Source organism: Pleurodeles waltl, chromosome 1_1 (genome assembly GCF_031143425.1).
Source record: "Pleurodeles waltl isolate 20211129_DDA chromosome 1_1, aPleWal1.hap1.20221129, whole genome shotgun sequence".
NCBI lineage: Eukaryota > Metazoa > Chordata > Amphibia > Caudata > Salamandridae > Pleurodeles > Pleurodeles waltl.
The window spans coordinates 134,025,402-134,046,003 of record NC_090436.1 but is presented as its reverse complement, the minus strand read 5'-3'; the positions used below and the strand labels follow the sequence as shown (position 1 = coordinate 134,046,003).

General features: G+C 41.7%; 1 protein-coding gene and 1 long non-coding RNA gene across 7 annotated transcripts in view; one reads left to right on the top strand and one right to left on the bottom strand.

Annotated features, from left to right (window-relative positions):
- Positions 1-20,602, top strand: part of HDHD2 (haloacid dehalogenase like hydrolase domain containing 2) — a 287,707-nt gene that overhangs the window by 113,870 nt on the left and 153,235 nt on the right. For all 6 annotated transcript variants that reach the window (XM_069218983.1, XM_069218904.1, XM_069218980.1 and 3 more), the window contains exon 2: positions 14,421-14,548. In XM_069218983.1, the coding sequence (XP_069075084.1) occupies positions 14,503-14,548 (46 nt within the window). In that variant the 5' untranslated portion in view covers positions 14,421-14,502. The remainder of the gene's footprint in view (positions 1-14,420; positions 14,549-20,602) is intronic.
- The window catches only part of LOC138274613 (uncharacterized), a 96,432-nt gene that overhangs the window by 52,098 nt on the left and 23,732 nt on the right, over positions 1-20,602 (bottom strand). The gene's annotated exons all lie outside the window — the stretch shown is intronic.

Sequence of the window (20,602 nt, the reverse complement as noted above, 5' to 3'; positions counted from 1 at the left end):
CTAATCTGTTAATATTATTTAATTTTCTAAGCAGTCGCGGACCCCCTGAGGAGGCTTTGCTGACCCCCGGGTTCCCTGGACCACAGGTTGGAAACCACTGTTTTAGAGCATTTTTATTGTCTTTCATATTCACGCGCTTTTAGGGCAGTTATAACTCATATTGCAGACACCCTGCCTACACAGCCTGTTTCACTCTGCTTCAATCACCCACACGACGTGTTTCAGGTTGATTCAAACATTTTGCCTGGGTATCTGCTAGATGAGGTACGATTGTCTGGAAAGCATATAAATATTCACATTTAAAAACTTTAGACCTGCTTTATTTTTGGTTCAAGAAAATGTTTTGTGTGGCAGCCTGTCGTTTCCTTCCACAATATTGAGTGAAGTGCTTTGATTGGGAATGAAGCAAACTTTCTCAGGAATCTAAGCTACACATTGAAAAGGTACTCCATCAACAAAAGAGTCTTTAGTAATGCCCATGCTCTCCTAGGAAGAGGCACTACCGAAATTCAGACCATTGGTCCTTCAGGATCTAATTTCTGCTGTGTGAATGTTTGCCAAGTAGCTCCATGCCACGTGAGACTCCTGCAGCAAGTTCTGCTTTTTTTACCTGACAACACATTGTATTCTGGGACTTGTGGTTTTTACTTCGACCAGTGTAAGTATGTGCCTACAATCCCAGTATTGAAAATGTTGTTGACAAAAAACAGAATTAGCTATGGTTCTCTCACTTGACTTGGGGTTGTTGGGCTGAAGGAGACAAAGAGCCTCACCCTTTACACTAGATAACAATAGTGTCTGCCTTGCTACTTCAGCGAAAGCTTCAGCACTGATCTAGAAGATGCCTTATCAGCAGACTTTTACAAAGCAGCCTTCACAGCTGATTCTGTACTGTTCATTGAAAAAGCATGATGTGTGTCTGTGAAAACATTTGTACTGTACGTCTTCCCAAGGTTCACTACCATCAAAGGTTCAAAATACGACGAACTCACAGTGGAGTATTGTTCTTTGTGAGAACTGGGTGGCGTGGGATGTGGTTGAGGACCCACTGAGCTGTTGCTTTGCGATGCATGGTGAGCGGGCATAAGTGCATTCACAGGACAGAGAGTGGTTTGGCTCGAACAGGTGAGTACGCAATTTCTAATTGAGGCGCAATAGAGAGTACCTGAGTGGAATGGACAAAAACATTCTTTGAGGTGTAACATTGGGTACAGAAGGTACTGAAGGGAGGTAATGGGTTCATAGGAAGTATGCTAGTGAGATGAAAGTGTGGTGTAAAAAAAGAACGTGAGAGAAAGTAGGTTACTGTGCGGTGACAGTGGAAGATACAAGACCGGAATAGGGAGTTCCTTCGGGAGGGATTGACGAAATACCACCTAAAAGGCACAGAAAGAAGTTGAGTGTAATATTGAGAAAGCAAAGAGAAAACCTGAGATGAATGACTGGTGCCAGAGTGCAATGACAAGCAACGCAGTAAAATATTGGCCATTGCGAACGAACCACTCCTTAGTGTCACGATAGATATTATTAACCATTTAATTTGTAGTATAATGCTGTTTTGTCGTCTTTGTTAAGGGATACTACCAGTTCTAATATCTCTTCCCACTGTCTCGACATGGGTCTCTTTCTTAGCCCTTTCATTTCTTCATTGTGCAGCTGGCTTCTCCCTGAGTCCCGTTGACACCCCTTTGTAGAAGGAGCAGTATTTGTTTTCCTGGTCATGGCAATCATTCTTTTAGCTGGCAAGTGAGCAGTGTCTGTAAATCTGGATGTTGCTTTGCCATTTGTAGGGTGGGCAAATAGCCTTAGTAAGCAACTGTCTGCATTAAATATGTCATGTCTATTTGTGACCCACGTCAGGAAATGTGTGGCTTTGAGTCAATAATCTGAATGTGTGTGCAGTTCTATACAGTGTGCTAGAATCAAGCCTGTTTCTGAACCATAGCAGAGGCATTTTGATGTTGTAACTGCATATGTTTTATTGATAGTCTTGGTTGACAGCTGTGCTCTACTCATAACACTAAACTGAATGTATCTGAATTAAGCATTTCTAAGAACATTGTGGTGCTGTCCTAGTGTTTTCACTCATTCTTGTCATTTCCAATCCTATTCAGATCTTCTTCCCATGCTCTTCTTAGTTTGGTCAGTGGGATGCTTACGGTCTTTGGCAGAGTCAAATAAGTCCATGTTATTAAATACCTGCCATTATCCGTGATGTACGATTGGTATATAATTTTGCGTTTGTGGTTCAAGTTAACCCTTTTACCAGCATGGCTCCATTGCTTTCAAAAGGCCACCATACATCAAAAAGTGACCATTGTGTTATCATAGTTGTTCGTTAATGTGATTCCAATGAGAGCAGTTGCCAATTATAAAACAGTGCACCCACTGTGAATATTCCTACATCTTCTCTGCGTGTCGAATCTTTAGCCGTGAAATACCCTTGATGTCTTGGAAGGTCCTTGTGGTATTGTGGGTGGGTAATGTGTTCTTTGTTGATCCAGTGTCTCGTTCATAGCTTTCAAAGTGCCTTTTGATGTAAAGCTTTTACATCCACGGTTACTGGATGTAGCGAGATTTCAGGATATCCTGCCACTCCACTTGGACAAACTGGCCCATACTGTAAGGAGACAGTCACAAGTTTCTTTTTATCCTAGAGAGTGTGGCCCATCTTCATACCTAGATATGAAAAGGGTAGTTGTCTATAGGAGAAACTAAAGTAAACTTATCATGTATACCTATAATATTATAGGCGGTCACTTAATAAACAACAAATGCTTTAGTGAAGAATTCCTGTTATTTTTTTTAAGTGTACAATTCTTTTGAAACATAAGGAAATATATCCATAGCAATTAAGAGTTGTTCATCCACTGTTCATAAAAGCTCTTTGTCATCTTGCCCTCAACAGTTTCCTTCCCACTCGAGAGTTTTGCAACAGCATCTTCTAAGCAGATTTGGTTTTGATTGGACAAATCTACTTTTTCCTATCTCTTCTTTGTGGACTTCTGCTGGACCACTACCCAAACTTTGTTGCTTCTGGAAGAACCTGCTCATCATACTGCATTCCCTTTGTAAAGCTGCTATAAATGTGTCCCAACATCGATTGGGTGTGTAGGGAAAACTCCACCCCAGACAAGCTCCAGCAGCCACATGTGTTCACTTATGTTATGTTATGGTAATGTTATGTGTATTTCTAAAGCACACTCTCACTGGGAAAGGTATCCTAGCCCTGCAGGTGCAGTTCTAGCCTGGGCTAGGGCTAGCAAGTGGGTTATTCAATGAGCCAGGTCTTTAGCTTCATGCGGAATTCACGAATTGTGGCTCTGATGTGTAACTGCAGGTGGTTCTAGGCTTTTGGCATGATGTAGGATAAGGCTGAACCACTGGTTCTCTGTATTAATGGGATGTGGGCAAGACGGAGTCTGGCTGAGCGTAGGTATCTGGTGGGTTTGTAAAATGAGATTTGTCCATTGACATAGTCTGGGCCCCTGTTGTGGAGAGCTTTGAAGGCGTGTGAGGAGTTTGAATTTGACTCGTTTGCTTATTGGAAGGCAGAGGATCGCCCTGAGGTCGGGTGCGGTGAGCGTACTGGGCGGAAGGTTGAGTGTGATCCTGGCTGCTGCGTATTCAATATTCAACAGTTAACCTAGCAGAGTCTGTGCTAATATTCCTTGGCCATAATTCAACAGTTTACTCATTTGCATATCTTTCAATCTAATTTATTAAAATGGCATTCATTTGAATTGTATTAGTGGTATCTGTAGAGTGCTGATTTAGCAATCAGGAGCACTGGAACATTGTACACAGCAGCTGTATGTGGGTGCACAAGAAGGTTACAGAATGTGTGTGGGGATGCATACATGGGAAGGCGAGCATGTCTCATCAGGATCTGGGAGGTGAAATCAAGGGAGTGGCAGCTGGGAAAACATTTTTGGGTGGTGCCTAGGTATATTCAAGTGATTCATGAGAACTTTTATGGAGTACTTTAAAAACATTTTAGTGTAGAGGTCGTCTCGGAAAAAGGCTTGGTTCCGTTTTGGTTTTCAGTGGCAGAAATACCATATTTTGCTTGAGTTTTTTTTACATTTTTGTAGTTTAATTTCATTTATATGGAAGGCCTTCCAGTGCATGCATTAGTATTTGAAGTGATCTTGCTGGTTGGTGAAAGCCTCACAACTGTTCCATGTTAGGGATGAAACAGTCAAAGTTCCCTTGGTCATAATCTAGCCATGTCACTGCATTTATTGCTGACTTTAGTTGCACCAGAGTAGCATCAGAGAGGCTGGATTCACTTCGTATAGCAGAAACCCACATGTGATATTCCCCAGCATAAAAATATATAATGGCGGAAATGCCAAATGAACGGACATTCACATTATAGTCACATAGAGAAATAGTATATTACATGCAGCCAGCATCCATCCGAAAACCATCAAAAAGTATTTCAACTAGTACCTTCTTAAGAATACGGAGAATTGTTTCTGATTGCAGCACTTACAAACTACAGGAAGAAGAAATGTACAAGAGGTTTCTACAGGGTAGACATAACAAAGCAGCACTGATTAAAGCTAGAAATAAAATGCAAATGATCAACTAATGGAAGCTTTTACAGCCTGTGAGAAAGACAACAATGCAAACACGGATACTTTGGTTATACATGGCAATCCGACAGAATCATAGGAACTATAGGATTAAAATTATAGATGATGCTTGATAATTGAGTTTAACATTTACCAAATAAAGTGTTGTTAACAAAGGAATACTTTTTCCATTGTGAAGCACCTTCTTTTCTAAACATGTTATGTGATGCCTTACAGACATGTTAAAGCGCTTATTCATTTTTTATTTTACAAGTCAGATGCCTGTTGGAGCGGGAAAGGCTCCAGTATAGACATAACAAAGGACTGCTTTCAGATCATTTCAAACCCAAATGGCCTTCGAAAATCAATGAAACAGTACTCTGCCTTGTCCCTGCAATTAGAGCAACCAATATGGGTCAAACTTGATGAAAAAGCAAAAATTGTTGTGTCCTCCTTTTAACCACTGAAAGAAGCTCTTTATAAATAGAAATGTTCCATCCATCCTGAAACCAGCATTCAAAAGGGCTCAGTTGTAAACCCTGCCAGGTAGAAGGGTAATGTTAGGTAAGTTTCCACCTCCAAACAAGTAATTTATAATAACTGAGCTAAGGCCAGTCGCCAAGCCAAGCCTTTCTTAAGAATTCATCTAGTTAACTTCCTCTCAGAATGAGATGACTCGCACTGACTTCCTAAAATAAAACCCAGTCCTGGTCTACCAGTGGTCTGTGTTTCTGGGAAAGCTTTAAAATAAAGTTAGAAATGTGAAGAATAGGGCGACAGCCTCGAGATCACGTCTGGACATTGAATTAATATAATTAGACACACTATCAGTCCCAAATGCTCTTACTCTTAATCTTAATCTTAAACTCAAAGCTCATTTTTATCAAAGTCCATTTTAATCAGGCCTTCCATTTCCCCAAATTTCATCCCTCTATGCCAGTAAGGGAGTGTGGCCTACTAGGCATACAGGTGGCGACTGGAGCCATTAAAGGTTGGGAAAAGGTGGGATTTAATCAGTTCAGCGACTTTACACTGGTGGGGACTATGAAATCCTGGGATCAGTTGGTAGCAGGCAATCCTGCGATCTCTTTGGCACAGTTTCTTTTTCCTAGCTACAAATTTATCATTTCATGCAAAGTATTCAGGGATCACTGACTTCATTAGCACTCACTATAAGCCAAGCATATTGTATAGGTGTCTTAACATGAGTGAGCAACTGGTATCATATGCTACTGTAGTCTCTTTCGTTCTTACTAAGATTGAAACCACCACCGGGTGTAAGATCGATCTGCGCACTTGGATTGCTATAATCAAATGGCTCATAAAGCCGTTAGCGGTGCTAATTTTAAAAGAATGTTTTTTTTCTCCAAAATGGATGCTTTATTTTTCACCTCCCTGTATACAAAAACTGTTTCCTACAGCCTCAGGGGAGTGTTTTAGAGACAGGCATAATATAGGAGATTGGCTACATGTATGCTTCTCCTTGTCCCGCCCTAGACCATTTTTGGAGGAAGGTATTTCAATGGATTAGTGTTACAATTCAGGTGGCTATGACTGCAGATCCCTCTGGAATCCTTTTTGGAATTTCAGTGACACAAAACCTTTCTGTACGGCAACAACAGCTTTTTTTTATAGCATCTTTAGTGGTTAAATCTTTAATATTACAAAAGTGAAAATTAGCAGAAGCTCCTTCTTACGATTACTGGGTAAACAAAATGGAACAGGTTAAATTGAAAGCAAAACTCTGTGCACAAAGAGTGGGGGCACTACAGATATCTGGGAGTGTGAGCCTAGCCAATGCCTAGATAACGTTTGATATTTATAAGAATCAAATATAGTAATTCTGGGCAAAGTTGAATCAATGTCTATCTTCTGCATGAAATATTTCTTTAATTTTAGGGGAGCAATTTATGGTATAAAGAAGATATATTAATATTTATTAGAATCATATTTATAAACCCTGGACAAGGAGGAATCATTGTCTATCTTCTATATATATGTAATGTTTGACCTTTCTACCTGAATAGCTAAATAAAATATTTTTAAGAAGTAAATGTGTTTGTCCTGAACACCCAGGCTTGAAAACTGGTAGACAGTGCAGACTTACAGCTAAGACAACTGCTGCTTCAAAGCTAACTTTAATTTCAAAATGTGATTTTAATGTAATGGGAGTCTACATTTGCAAACAAAAAATGTAAATACAGGAGCATCTATTGCTGAACCTGCCCCAGTCTCACGAAGGGAGGTGCAGACTTAGCCTTATGATTTTACAAAGAAACCCTGGCAAATTCCCTCTTCAAACGTTTGCTGCAAAGTTTGTGTCTGTTGTGGACTAGCATATATTGGCACTGTGAATCTTTCACCTCTAGCAGCAGCATGGGTATTGTAGCAGAGTCGCCTTTTCTGTGCGGTCATCCCATATTTTTCACCTTTTTTCTGGACCATATTCTGCTAGTATATTGACTGATTGTACTGTGGCACTGCTTGTTCAGTGCTGTACTGGATGCTCGGTGGCTTTAAAATGATTTCACCCAAGTGTTCCATTTAACTTACCTTTAAGGTCTCTGTAGATGGTACAGAAAATACGCAAATGGTGTGGGATTTAAATGTCAGCCATGGGTTACAGTTAGTATTTATTCCATACCAATATGACTAGAAATATGTCTGCCAGGATCAGCCCTGTGCTCTGGCATAAAAAGTGCCTTCACCATGTAAGAAAACCTATGGTTATACATAAATTAGTCATTCCTAAAGACTGCTTTGTAAGCACACAATGCTGGGGGCGAAATGTATATTTCTTTGTGTTTGTATCTATCTATCTAAAGTATCTAAGTATTACCTTACGTTAAAAAACCCTAGAAAGTCATCGAAAAAAATCAAAGGTTAAAGTAACATTATAGTTAGGTGACGACGTCAGTGATAACATTAACTTTTTTAACTAAAATAAAACACAAATTCACCAGTTATAGTTAGCAGAGCTAACTATAACTTGCATCCCCGCCATGCACTGCTTATGACCTCAGATATTACCACACTCCTGGCATGTTCTATGACATCAAAAATGACATCACTGATGACAGTTTGTTAGTTTGAGTTATAGTTTACATAGTAGGGTGTAAATACCATAGTACTTTTTTATCTCATTTTGTACAGCCTGTGTCCAGCTAATTGGTATAAGTGTTTTAATACATCATAGCTGCGTACATGTATTGAACAGGTAATAAATGTTTGCAGATGACAGTTAACAACTTGTGTTCAACATGTTCCACACAACTTTTTAGGCAACAGAGCAAATATTCTACGGTCAGCATACTAAGTGCTGTAAGCATCCTTGAGTTATTTGACAGAATTGTCTCAGCATGACAGTTTCTACATAACATGGAAAACTGTGTGCATCAGGTGTTAAGGTATGTACATGTGCTTGTTTTGCATTCTGAAGATGGTGTATCTGTAAAGTTTACAATGCACTTTGAGGGCTGCATTTATACAATCTTGAGCACCTTCACATTTTACTTACTTTAAGCAAATAGTGTCTTGCAAAGTGTTGCATAGAGAGTACACTGTTCTGAGTAGATACTTTTCAATACTCTGTAGTGTATTTCTATCTACCAACTGTGTGGTACAGAGTAACCTCTCTCCATAGAGTGAATACTGTTTACAGTACTACTGACTGTAGGAGGTTGGATACAGATAAAAGCTGTCTGTAGTAGGGCATTCTTTTTGGAACAGGCATTCAGTATTTTTAGGAACTTAGCATTCTTTGAACAGTTATTTACAGAATGAACACCATATGCTGTGAAGGATTTCCATATTCCACAGTTTGACAAATCTTGACAAAAATTTCAAAACTGGTATGCTAGTTAGTTCAGCTGCTGTCTGGAATGATTTGTCAAGCAGGAGCCGAGAAAAAGGAGGGTCCCAAAAAGCTTTTCCCTGTACAATGTCTATGGGGATTTTGCATTTTCTGAACACGATAGTTACCTGAACTACTAAACGGATTTACACCAAATTTGACAGAAATCTAGATCTTGGTCAACAAAGATCTCTTTTTGTTATTTGATGCAAATCTACAAGGTAGTATGGGAGTTATTAAAGGAAAAATATAGATATCTAGGTACGCAGATCCTTTGTTGATCTACAGGTACCCACGGGGGATCCGTGGGTACCCAGGGTGGGTGGGGAATCTGAAGCCCAGTGGGAAAAAACTCACCCCCCCCCCCCGGCGTGCACGGCTGGAGGTCATGCACAGCGTGGGGTTCAGATGCGTGTGGGGGGCGTTGACCGCAGGCTCTGTGGCCAACCCCTGCTGTGCACGTCCATAGGCCACGCACAGCGGTGACTGTATTAACATACAGTATTTATATATTACTTTCATTAAAAAAATAGAAATTCACTGGGGAAAAAAACAAAGGTTACAGCGACGTTATAGTTAAGTTCACATTTTACCCACACAAAACTAGCCAAAATTCAGGAGTCATAGTTATATCTATAGTTAGACTTATCTGAAAAAACTAAAACTCGAGCCATTAAGTATCTTTAGTCTCAAGTTATAGGTTAACAGTATAACTATAACTGCTGATTTTCTCTGATTTTACATGGGTAAAACGTCAACCTAACTATAATGTCCTTGTAACCTTTATTTTTTTCAGTGAATATATATGCATATATACACACACACACACACACACACATAAACACAGATGTGCAGAGTGTAATGTCCAATGCTAATTATTGGGAAAGAATTTAACTAAATATAGGATGCAAGGGGGTACATTTTTGTAGTAAAATAAAATAACACTGTAGAGGTCTCTTGGCCATTATGATTTGTTCCCATGTGGAAAGTACTTTGTAGATTTCCTTTCCATATGATACCCTCAATATTAATGGTGAGGCGGGTGGGTTGGGTGGGTCCACTCAAAATCCCCGGTACAGGGGACTGTATTGTTATTAACTTCAATGCGCCTTTCCTTATCCAACAGCTTTCCTTGAATGTGTGTCACTCCAACCCTCTAGGGGGAGCAACCTCACTTTGTAGGCTCCAGGCTTTTTACCCTCATATAGCTGTACCAACTACTAAGGGGGCAACAATGTCACTCAGAGGTCCCACCAGGGCACAGATGCAATCCGACTCTCAGCCGAGATGTAGCCCTTTTTCGCTCTCGCTCTCTGAAAATGATTGACTAAAAAACAGCACTGAGTACAGCTCACTTCAGCCTCAAGGTTCAAACACTTGGGATAAAAAGCACCCTATAGTCGGAAATAATGAAACTCACGAAATAGGGCAAGGCAACCCTGAGGTCCAAGAAACCCCTACTGTAGACGGCAGAGACCCTACGCCAATTTTCGTACCTGCTCAGCCAGATCTTTCTAAGTGTTTTGAAAACTGTATTGGGGGTGCAAATAAGAAGTGCAAGGTGATTGAGACCAATTTAGCCACAGATTTATCAGATCTCAGCAAACTTGGATATCCACCAACATTTCAGACACTCGAACTGCTCACGCCACCCCCTGATCTAGACGGGGCAAGAAATACATTGGGCAATACAGTAGTGGGAAACCAAAACCTGACTGGCATAGTTACGATTGAAAAGGGTATAAAACTTCTCCAAGGTACCCCATTGGCAAGAGAGAACCCTGTGGCCGAAGCTCCCCATGACAAAATAGATGGCCTAGATACCATCCTTAGTTGGAATATTGCAGGGTTGGAGAATAAAATGAACAACCCTGAATGGGGCAAATTCATAGACGAACACAAAATATGTCTTTTCCAAGAAACATGGGCATTGGAGCCCAAATACAGAATTGGTTATAAAAGTTATTGGGTCCCAGCAACTAAGGTGAATTCAGGGAGACCCTCAGGTGGCCTGCTTATATGGCTCAGCTGCTCCTTTAAATGTCGGATTGAAACAATTGACTTGGGCTGCCCTGATTTAATGGGCTTATCAATACCATTCTTTAGCGAGAAACCACTCTTAATAATCAATATTTATAATAGGAGCCTGGGTAGCAAATACGAGTCCGACACACTGACTATTTTGGACAGCTTTCTTTCTTGTAAATCACCTTCCCACTTTATTCTTATTGCTGGAGATTTCAATACCACTTTTGAACCCTACTTGCTGGCCCAGGAATTATACAAAGATGAAGATGCTTAATGGGGTATACCTCAATTGGTATCAAGCAAAGGACCAAAAATAAATAGATTAACACACCAGGTTGTGGACATTACATTGGCACATGGACTGCGGGCTTGCAATGGTCGCTCCCGCTCGGACCCTAATCTTCACCACACATTTAGACGCGGGACACAGAAGAGCCAGATAGACTATATTTTGCTTGATGTCCGCCTGTGGGGCTATATGGCTGACATGAATATTGTAGAACATGAGGAAAGTGACCATGAACCATTGATTTTATCTCTTAGGAACCTATTACCCCTACTTGAAGTTTCCTGTTCCAAGACCCACGAACAACAGCTCGCACTGACCAATAATAGACGAAATGTTAGATGGGAATCCCTGAACACCGATACAGCCACCTTGGCATCTGCGTACAGGCAGCTGGCTGATCACATGGATTGTATATCTCAGCCTCTAGAAGATAGTGGTGGGCTTATAGCAGCCCACACACGTTTCTTTAATTCTCTAAAAAACCTTTTTACCAAAGAGTCTGTAAAAGAAGTTAAAGAGAAGTGCAATGCAAGGTGGTTTAACGCCGCATGCAGGGAAGCACAGCACAAACTGCTGAGAGCTTTAAGAGGAGGCCAGTCAGATCATATAAGGGAAGCCAGGAAAGATTATAAACAGTAACAAGGCAGAGCCCGCAGGACATGGGATGAATCTAGATGGGTTTCCCTCCTGGAGTCTGCTAAAACAAATGACACCTCGAAATTTTGGAAATTGGTGGCTGATGCCAACAAAGAACCTAATCGTTCGCCTGGTACCTCAATACTCCCTGCAGAGTGGACAGATCATTTTTCCCGATTATATTCTGGGATCACTGGTGTTACTCCTAGGGAATTGACCCATATCATGATTACTGAGACCCCCAAAATAGAATTTACGTTGGCAGAAACTAAAGCTTCGATTGCTTCATTGAAATGGGGGAAGGCCCCCGGCCTTGATAAAATACCTGGTGACTTATACAAGACAAACCCAGATATATGGGCCCCATATCTGAACCTTATTTCCAATGCGGTAAATGCAGGAGCACCTGTCCCGAGCTCCTGGATGGGAGCAGAGATAGTTCCCATCTTTAAGAAAGGTAACCCCTCTAACCCTGTTAACTACCGCCCAATCTCCTTAATCGACAACTTCCAAAAACTTTTTGCAAAGCAAATTTTGTCCCGTCTAGAAGAATGGATTCTGGAAACCAATGCTATTTCTGATTTGCAAGCAGGGTTTAGGCCAGCAGTTAGTACCATAGATCAGGTGCTAAGATTCCTAACAATAAAATGGAAGACTGTGGAAGTAGGAGGTGGCAATCTTTTTGTAGTTTTTATTGATCTTAGAGCTGCGTTTGACTTGGTCCCAAGAAACCAGCTATGGCTGACACTAGCCAATATGGGTGTCCCACATGGCCTTTTGAAACTCATCACCCGACTACATGAGAATACTTATGCTCAAATTAGGAGCGGCAAGAATGGTGACCTAACAGAACCAGTCGCTATTGAGAGGGGAGTCAGACAGGGGTGCGTTTTGGCCCCAACTCTCTTCCTTCTATATATTAATAATTGTATTAAGTATTTAGCAAATTGCACTAATGATTCCCCAAAGCTGGCCGGGACCAAAGTCCCATGCTTACTTTATGCAGATGACACTATCCTCCTGTCCAAATCATCCATGGGAATCCAGAATCTGGTTAATCAGTTTGGTGTATTCTGCAGAGATTACGGGTTAGACAACTAAACTCATGATATATAGTCCCCCGAACAAGAAGCTCAGAGCAAATATAAAGATAAATTCAATTCCTCTGGAGAGGGTAATTGAATACGATTATTTGGGCATCAGACTATCCGATAAGGGCAGCTGGGATGCAGCTATAAGGAAAGGGGCACTAACAATCAGCCAAAGATGTGGAGTGATAGGACGCAAAGCTAGCACTGCAACAAGTCCCCCTCTGACCCTCATCTCTGAAATATACAAAGTCCAAATCCGCGCCGCGGCCCTATATGGAGCGGATTTTTGGGGATCTCACAGACAAATGGATACTCTTCAAGTTAAAGAAAATAATTTCCTTAGACGCATATCTAGACTAGGGAAGGGTACGCCGATGCTCCCCCCTAAGACTGGACCTGGGTCTAAATAGTATTAAAGACACAGCATACTTAAGACCACTTCTGTACTGGGTCAGACTATGGAAAACGGATGAACTCGAACCTTTCAGGTTAGCAGTTAAAGAATTATTGCCACCTTGCTATGGATGGGAAAAAGTACGATGGCTAAGGGAGATGAAAGCAGCTTGGGTTAAACTGAATCTATCCCATTATTGGGAGAATCCCGAGATGATTCCTGGTAACGCTAAACGCTTGATCAAAGACCGTTATTGGGAAAAGATCCATGAGGAATCTCTCGGCTCAAATGGGTTAGGTCGGCTGACAGCAGAGTTCCTGCTGGTTAAGCACGAACCTCTGCCTGAAAGCTTCCTGGATCTCCCTATACCAGCCCGTGCTCGTTCTCTATTACTTCAGTTCAGATATGGAACATTGGCAGTCAACAGCTTCACGGCCTGCTGGTCGACCAATAGTTCCTTATCTGACAAATGCACAAACTGCCATCTATGCAAGGAAACTTCTGAGCATGTCCTATTTTTCTGTCCTTTGTACAAATGCCCCCGAAGGAAGTGGATTACCCCTCTGTGTAAAACACTGTCCGTACAAAATCGTAACAGTGCATATAGAATATGTAAATATGATACTTCCATGCTGATAGTGAGTTCTGTTTCTAAATATTTGGCAGCAGCATGGAAAATCCGCAGTAGGATCACTACAGATCTTAATTCACCGGTTGAAGTACAGTCTAGAAGTTAGCGAACTAGCACCCTGTTTACAAATGGTAAGATGCAATCTACTTGATCAACTCATTCAATAGAACTGATTAACTTAGGGCATCATTTTCCACTGGTTGATTTTTTAACTTTTGCTAACAGGAGCTATTTTATGTAGTTTTTAGGTCTTATTTTTATAGTATAAACCCGTTTTAAAATGCTTTTTATGCTTTTAACAACTGATCAGTATCATTTTAGCATTTAGCGTCTTGCATAGGGTAGGATCCAGAGACTATTTTGTGAGTCTTGTCTTAACTATTTTTGAAACCTTTTATGTAATTTTATGAACTTTTTTCTGTATTAATTGTCAATGTCCTTTTTATATATATATTACTTTTTGCTTTTCAAATGGTCCAAATTTGGACCGAATAAACTATTGATACTTTGTAGTGTGTAGTCTGTGAAGTAGTTAAGATATTTTTTTTCTCATGATACGTTTGCTGTACTGTTGTGAAAAAAGTGGAATTTGACACTTGCACTGGAGTTATAAATGTGAAAATGTCCATTAATTAGTGCTGTTGCTCTAAAGCTTGTGGGACAGCATATATTTTCACTGCTATGGCATAAATGTGTGTGTATATACAATACATTTATATGCCATGGCAATCAAAATATATGCTATTGAATAACACTTTCTTTAGAAATACATAAAATCTAGATATACACACCAGTGTCCTATCTATGAATTTAGTCTTCCATGTTTAGGCCTTGCTATTTTATGATACATTTTGGAGCATATGTTATGGCCTCATTTTTATGTGTATTTTATTTAGACATGTTATTTTATATTTCTAGCCTCAATCTTTATGTGACTGAATAAGAATGGCAGGTCGACGAGTGTTAAAGGCAGTGCTGGTGGATCTAAGTGGTACGCTGCATGTTGAAGATTTGGCAGTCCCTGGAGCACAAGAAGCTCTTAAAAGGTGTGATCCCTATTTTTATTATCTCGTGGTATGTTTGGGAAATTGTGAACGTAAATCTTCTATAGCAAATTCAAGTAGCACTATTGGTTTACAAATGCTTGATTTATAAAGTATATTCTATGCTGGTATGTCTTTATTGACTCTGCTGAAAGGAGCGTCTCTTAGAACTAATGCTCCAGTGGTTTCAATACAGAAATTAAGCTTATTTGGAACAGAGTAAAAACTAAAACCGTGGGTTCTTTTATTAAAGACCCATTGAGTGGTTCTATTTACACTCTTCATGGATAAAAGGGCTTGGTGTGTGCACATGTGGTGCTGGCGCCTAGCTCAACCCTCTTCATGCTTGGCAAGTTCAGTTCCTCATGTGAGACAGTGGAATGGCATGCAGTCATGTAAATTCTACTGCCCCCTCAAACAGCAGTGGGCTTGGCAGCTTGCAAAGGCTAGAAGAAAATGTGGCACACTTGTCCCTCTGTCTTGGTAGGTGTATGACCACCTGATAACCTGAATTTCTTGTTTCTAACAGAAATAGTTGATAAATGGACACCCTACTTTATTTAAAAATATACATGTATTATTGAATGTCGTTACAAGACAAACTGTTAATAGCAGTTCCATTACATTATAGTGTTCAAATTTACGGTTTTAGCGCATTGTTGCGAATGGTACATATATGTAATTCTGGCACATCATTCCTTCACACTCATCACTGAAGTGCACTTCACAAAACTACCAAAATAAAATCTAATTCTAACCTGGGGTTTATGTGACAAAATTTGTAAATACATTTGCCTATCACTGTCAGTGCTAGTATTTTTTTTTTGCGGAGAAATCATCCTCTGCTGACTCTTCTTAAATCAGTTCTCGCCAGACTATCTTTGCTTGGCATGGGAGAATACATTTACTTTTCTCCATGTCGAATAGGACAGTGCTGCCCTGTTGCATTCCCTGGAAATGATGTTATGATGACGGTCCAAAGCCCTAACAAAATCTGATTGGTGCTCTTGAGTCAGGTGTAGGTTGGTTGCAGTGGCACAGTGAGCACAGGACCCACTTCAGGGCAGAGTGTGGCTGGAGTAAGAGACTCTGCACTGATTACAGAGACTCTGCACTGATTACGTGCAAACCAATGTACACAGGTGTGTGTGTTCAGATTGGGTGTCTAACCCAGCCCGGTATCTGTGCACAGGTAGCCTGTCACAGATTGGACCTTGAATACATTGATTATGCCCTGTGCAGGCCTTATAATTCAATGTGCATCCTGGAGTGTGAGTCTGTAGTATCATACTGTAGGACTATAGAGAGAGGTTTAATGTAACCTCCCTATAATTAAAAAGGTCCAAAGGTATTTGACCTTATTTATGCTCCTTCACCTGTTTTGGCTTTGCAATAATTCTCTGAGTTAGCCCTTAATAAGGTTCAAGTTTTGAACTACCCTCCTGGGCCAAGCTATTTACTCTGTTGGCCAGCCGGTAGATCAAAGGGTTTCTTAGACTATAGACCCATTTAAACCCATTTCACGTGGTTTAGCCTTTACCTAATAGATGAAATAGGTATTAGAGAAATCTGCATATGTTGATTAACTGGCACCTCACTGAAAGGCCTGGGCATGCCCTTCCCACAGGGACAATAGAATAACAGTTGTACTTCTTGCACCAGTCACACTAGGGGTGCCCTTCGAAGTCTTAGAGTGAAGAGACCAGTTGTACTGTGTCAATTAGGGATGGAGCTTAGGCCCAGGGAGAACTCTTGCAGGCAGCCACTTTCTTTTACCGTCATTATAATGACCAAATATGCTGTGCAGGGATAGAGTGATTATGTGGCATCTCTGGATTAGGCAGAAAGGGCCATCTTCTAGAACCCTCCACTTTGAGAAGAGAGAACAGCAGAAGAAGGACAGACCACTCTCCTTTTCCAGAAAATCTCCTGCCTGGAAAAGGCTCCCAGTTCTGTACTTCTTGCAACTCTGTTAGACTCTCTGTATAGGGCTGGTAACCGTAGGCTCCCACTCCCTTTTGGGACAGTACATAGTGGACTTTCAAGGAACCCTTTCATAGAGGGTTGCCGTGGAACTTATATGGAACTTATATGGACCAGTTCTGGGTGGATATGTATTATATCAAGCAATAATGTTTCATAGAGTATCAGTAGCAAAATGATTATAGGAAACATAATTTCTTACAGAAAATAGTATGGCAGTGAGAGGTCAAGAAATACATATATTGTTTACAAAGTATAGACAAGGTTTATCAAAAAGTAGCTTGGGGCATGAGTTCTAGTTACGAGGGCCAAGAAAAAGGGGGGGTCCCAAAATGCATTTTCCATAGTGATTTTGAACAGCAATAGCGCCTGAACTGCTGGATGGAATTTTCACAAAATTTGTTAGAAAGATAGCTCTTGGTCCAGAAAGAGCCCCTTTTGTTGTTTGGTGTAAATCTGTTCCATAGTTTCTGGGAAATTAAAGAAAATACAAATTGGTATGTATAGTGATGTGAAGGTTGTGCAAACCCTCCCAGTCTCGTGCTGAGATTTGATTAGCTGCCAACACTTAAACAAGCAAGTGTTGGCAGCCACGTTAGAACTCGGCTTGAGCTGAGTCCTAGAAAACAAAGAAAAAAATGATGAAAAAAAAAACAAAAGGGGCCAGGTGAGGAACACCCTGACCACTTAGCTCTGGTGCTGGGGTTCCAGAGGAACCTCTCCAGAGTAAAAAAGTAGTTTTTTTCATTTTACATTTCGCTGCAAGTCGCTGCAGAACCGCTGTTGGTGAAAATTAAGGGGGGGGGTGGCGCCTAGCCCCGCCCACTGCCCCGGGGACAGTCATCTCCCCAGGTCTTTAAACAAATGTAATGTGGGGGGCTGCCTGGGCCCCCCTGCAGCCCCAGGGACCACCACCTCCACGAGGCTGATCAGAATGTAGACACCGAAGCCACCCGGCCGCTGCCCAAGTAACAGCCACCTCATTGGGGCTAATCAGAATGTAAATACAAGGGGGCCGCTCAGCCCACCCTGAAGCTCCGGGGACCGCCACCTCCCCTGAGATAATGATAAATTAAATTTGATGGGGCGCCCGCACCCTCCCCCCGACCGCCACCTCCATGGGACTACAATAAAACCGTGAAGGGGGTTTGCTTTGGACCCCCTTTTGGCTCCCCTGCGGTCCCCAGTGTTGTGACTGGGTGCTCTGGGGCTGATAACAGCCTGGAAAAGGGGGCCGGGTCACCCCCTCCTCCGAAAAAAATTAGGCTGGGGTCCCATTGTCCTTCTGAAAGGGGCCGCGCATCCTTCCTCCCCCCCCCAAAAAAAATATATATTTAGGCTGGGCCCTGGGGAATGGGTTCCCTGGGCCTGAGATCAGCCTGGGGGGCACATGACTCACCCCTCCCCCCCATCCAAAAATAAATAAATAGTCCGGGCCCAGGGGGATGCGGTCCCCAGGGCCAAGATAGGCCGGGGGCCCCCAGCCCCCCTAAAAAATTAAATATTTAGGCCGGCCCCAGGGGCTGCGGTCCCCAAGGCCAAGATTGGCCTGGGGCTGGGGGGGACATGTGAGTTTGGTAATTATAGTTATGACCAGGTTTCCATAGAAAAAGCTTTTTTGGACTTGCCTATATGTTTGTGTCAGAGCGTCCAATTCCTCTGAGACTACGCGCTGCTGAACAAGAGGCCCACCTCCCGGCAACACCAACTCAGAATGCCTTTATAGCGCTGAGTATTGGAGGTGCCCGAAGAGGGGAAGGGAAGTAGGAAGGGAACAGCTGGGAAGGAGATCTGAAAGACAAAAGGTTTTCAACACAAATGCAGCACACAAAAAACTGTAATGACAATTGTCTTTTTTAAACATATAACATTTCGTATTGATATAAAATAGTAATCTCTGAATATCAAAAGACAGTCTACATAAGACTTGGGCCGACCGTCAGATGCTAATAACAACATTAAAAGGAAACCACTAAGTTTTTTCTATAGGTTATCATTAAACAAAATTGTATCAATATCTTTTAGAGCAAAGATTGTTTTCAGAAGAACTCTCATCGAAAAATGTCTCACTGCAAACACGGTCTGAGTTTCAATTATAAGCAAAGAATATTGTTTCCAAAGTCCTTTAAAACTCTAAATTTCCCCCATAAATATTTTACAAGGAACAATGCCAATGATATTTAGATAATCCGTTTGTATACTGATATGTGCCAAGATTAAACATCACATAAACCTTCAAACTATTGTTGAGTACGCTTCTCTGTAACACGAGGATATTCCTGAACTCTATTTGAACTCTAGGAAAGAGCAACAAAGAATCAACAATGCAAGCGTATTTAGGAAACGCTCTCGAAGGGAAGAAACCCCTGTTGGCAACAAACTTACCGTTGCGAGTACGACCTACTTGTCATTCTTTTTTGCATCTCTTTACCTTGAAATGAACCCGATGCAGGAGTTCCAAGCTCTCTGTCTCTCGCTTGATTCTGGTTCCAGAATAGTGAGCGTCTTTGGCAGGGTGTGGCTGATATTTATAGCCTGACCACACCCAAAAATGGTCGCCAACAATGCATACTGGGAGTTGTGGTTCTCTTATTGTTTACCAAGCACCATTTCTGGGATGGGTAAAAGCACGATGATTGCAGCGCACCCACCAACGCCCAAACCCAGCAGACCGGTGAGCTCTGCCACATGCGAAAGATGAACAACGTGATCTGACAGAGGCTGGAACAAACAAGGTGCTGCAAACACGCGCAACAACGGGCAAACCTCTGGATGGAGCAGGTCCGAGACCGCGCAGTGTATTATACCTGACAGTACACCCCCTCCCGGAGCGCGGGCGAGGACCCGGCTTGGTCGGATGAAGGAGGTGAAATCGTCGAAGCAGGCCAAGAGCATGAATGTTCTCCGTGGGTTCCCAAGAGTTATCTTCGGGCCCATAACCTTTCCAGGCCACCAAATACCACAGAGATGAGCCACGAAAGCGAGAATCCAAGATTGAGCGTACCTCATATTCCCATTGTCCTTGGACTAGCAGTGGAGCGAGTCATGGTGTGCACAAGGCAGTGGGGTGTTTTAGTAATGAAGTATGAAATACTGGGTGTATTTTTAAGGAAGGAGGCAGTTTCAGTTTGTAAGTCACCGGGTTGATTTGGCGTACGATTTCGTAGGGTCCCACAAACTTAGGGTGAAACATATTTTTATTTTTAAAAACAAAGGGTCAGATGTAGCAATTTACGATTTTGCGAATCGGAAATTGCGAGTCTGTGAGACTCGCAATTTCCGATTTGCAAAATCGGATGCAGTACGGTGTCTCAGACACTGACTGCGAGTCGCTATGGGGTTGCAAAGACCCACCTCATTAATACTAATGAGCTGGGTCGCATTTTGCAACCCCATAGCGAGTCCCTGCACTCACAGGGATGGCGGCCTGCTGATCTCAGCAGACCACCATGTCTGTGACTGCTTTTTAAATAAAGCAGTTTATTTTTTTTATTTTGCACCCTGTTTTCCTTAAAGGAAAACGAGTTGCAAAATAAATTAAAAAACGAAACCTTTTGGTTTCGGTTTTTCAAAGTAGGAAGTGGTCCATTGGATCACTGCCTGCTCTGAAAAACCCTTATTGGCAACATTCACAAAGGCGAAAACATTCACTTTTGCGAATGGGTTACCACCAGTGACACTGGTGGTAACTGCGAATTGCTTTGCGACCGCATTCGCGGTCACAAAACAATTTAGCATAGCGATGCGAGTCGCAAATAGGAAGGGAACACCCCTTCCTATTTGCGACTCGCATTCACAATTTGCGAGTCGGTACCGACTCGCAAATTGTGAATGTGCATGGCAAAAGGCATTTTGCATGGTGCAAACTGCGATTTTCGCAGTTTGCACCATGCAAAATGCTTTCTCCATCTGGCCCCTAGTTCTTTGTAGATAACCAGCCCATATCTTTCTCATTAAATACAGGGCCGGGTTGATGTTTTTTGTCACATTGTAGTTTGTATTTTGATTTTGCATGACATAGGTTGATTTGTAACTGTGAATGTATCTTCTGCATGTGAGATACCATATCTTGGA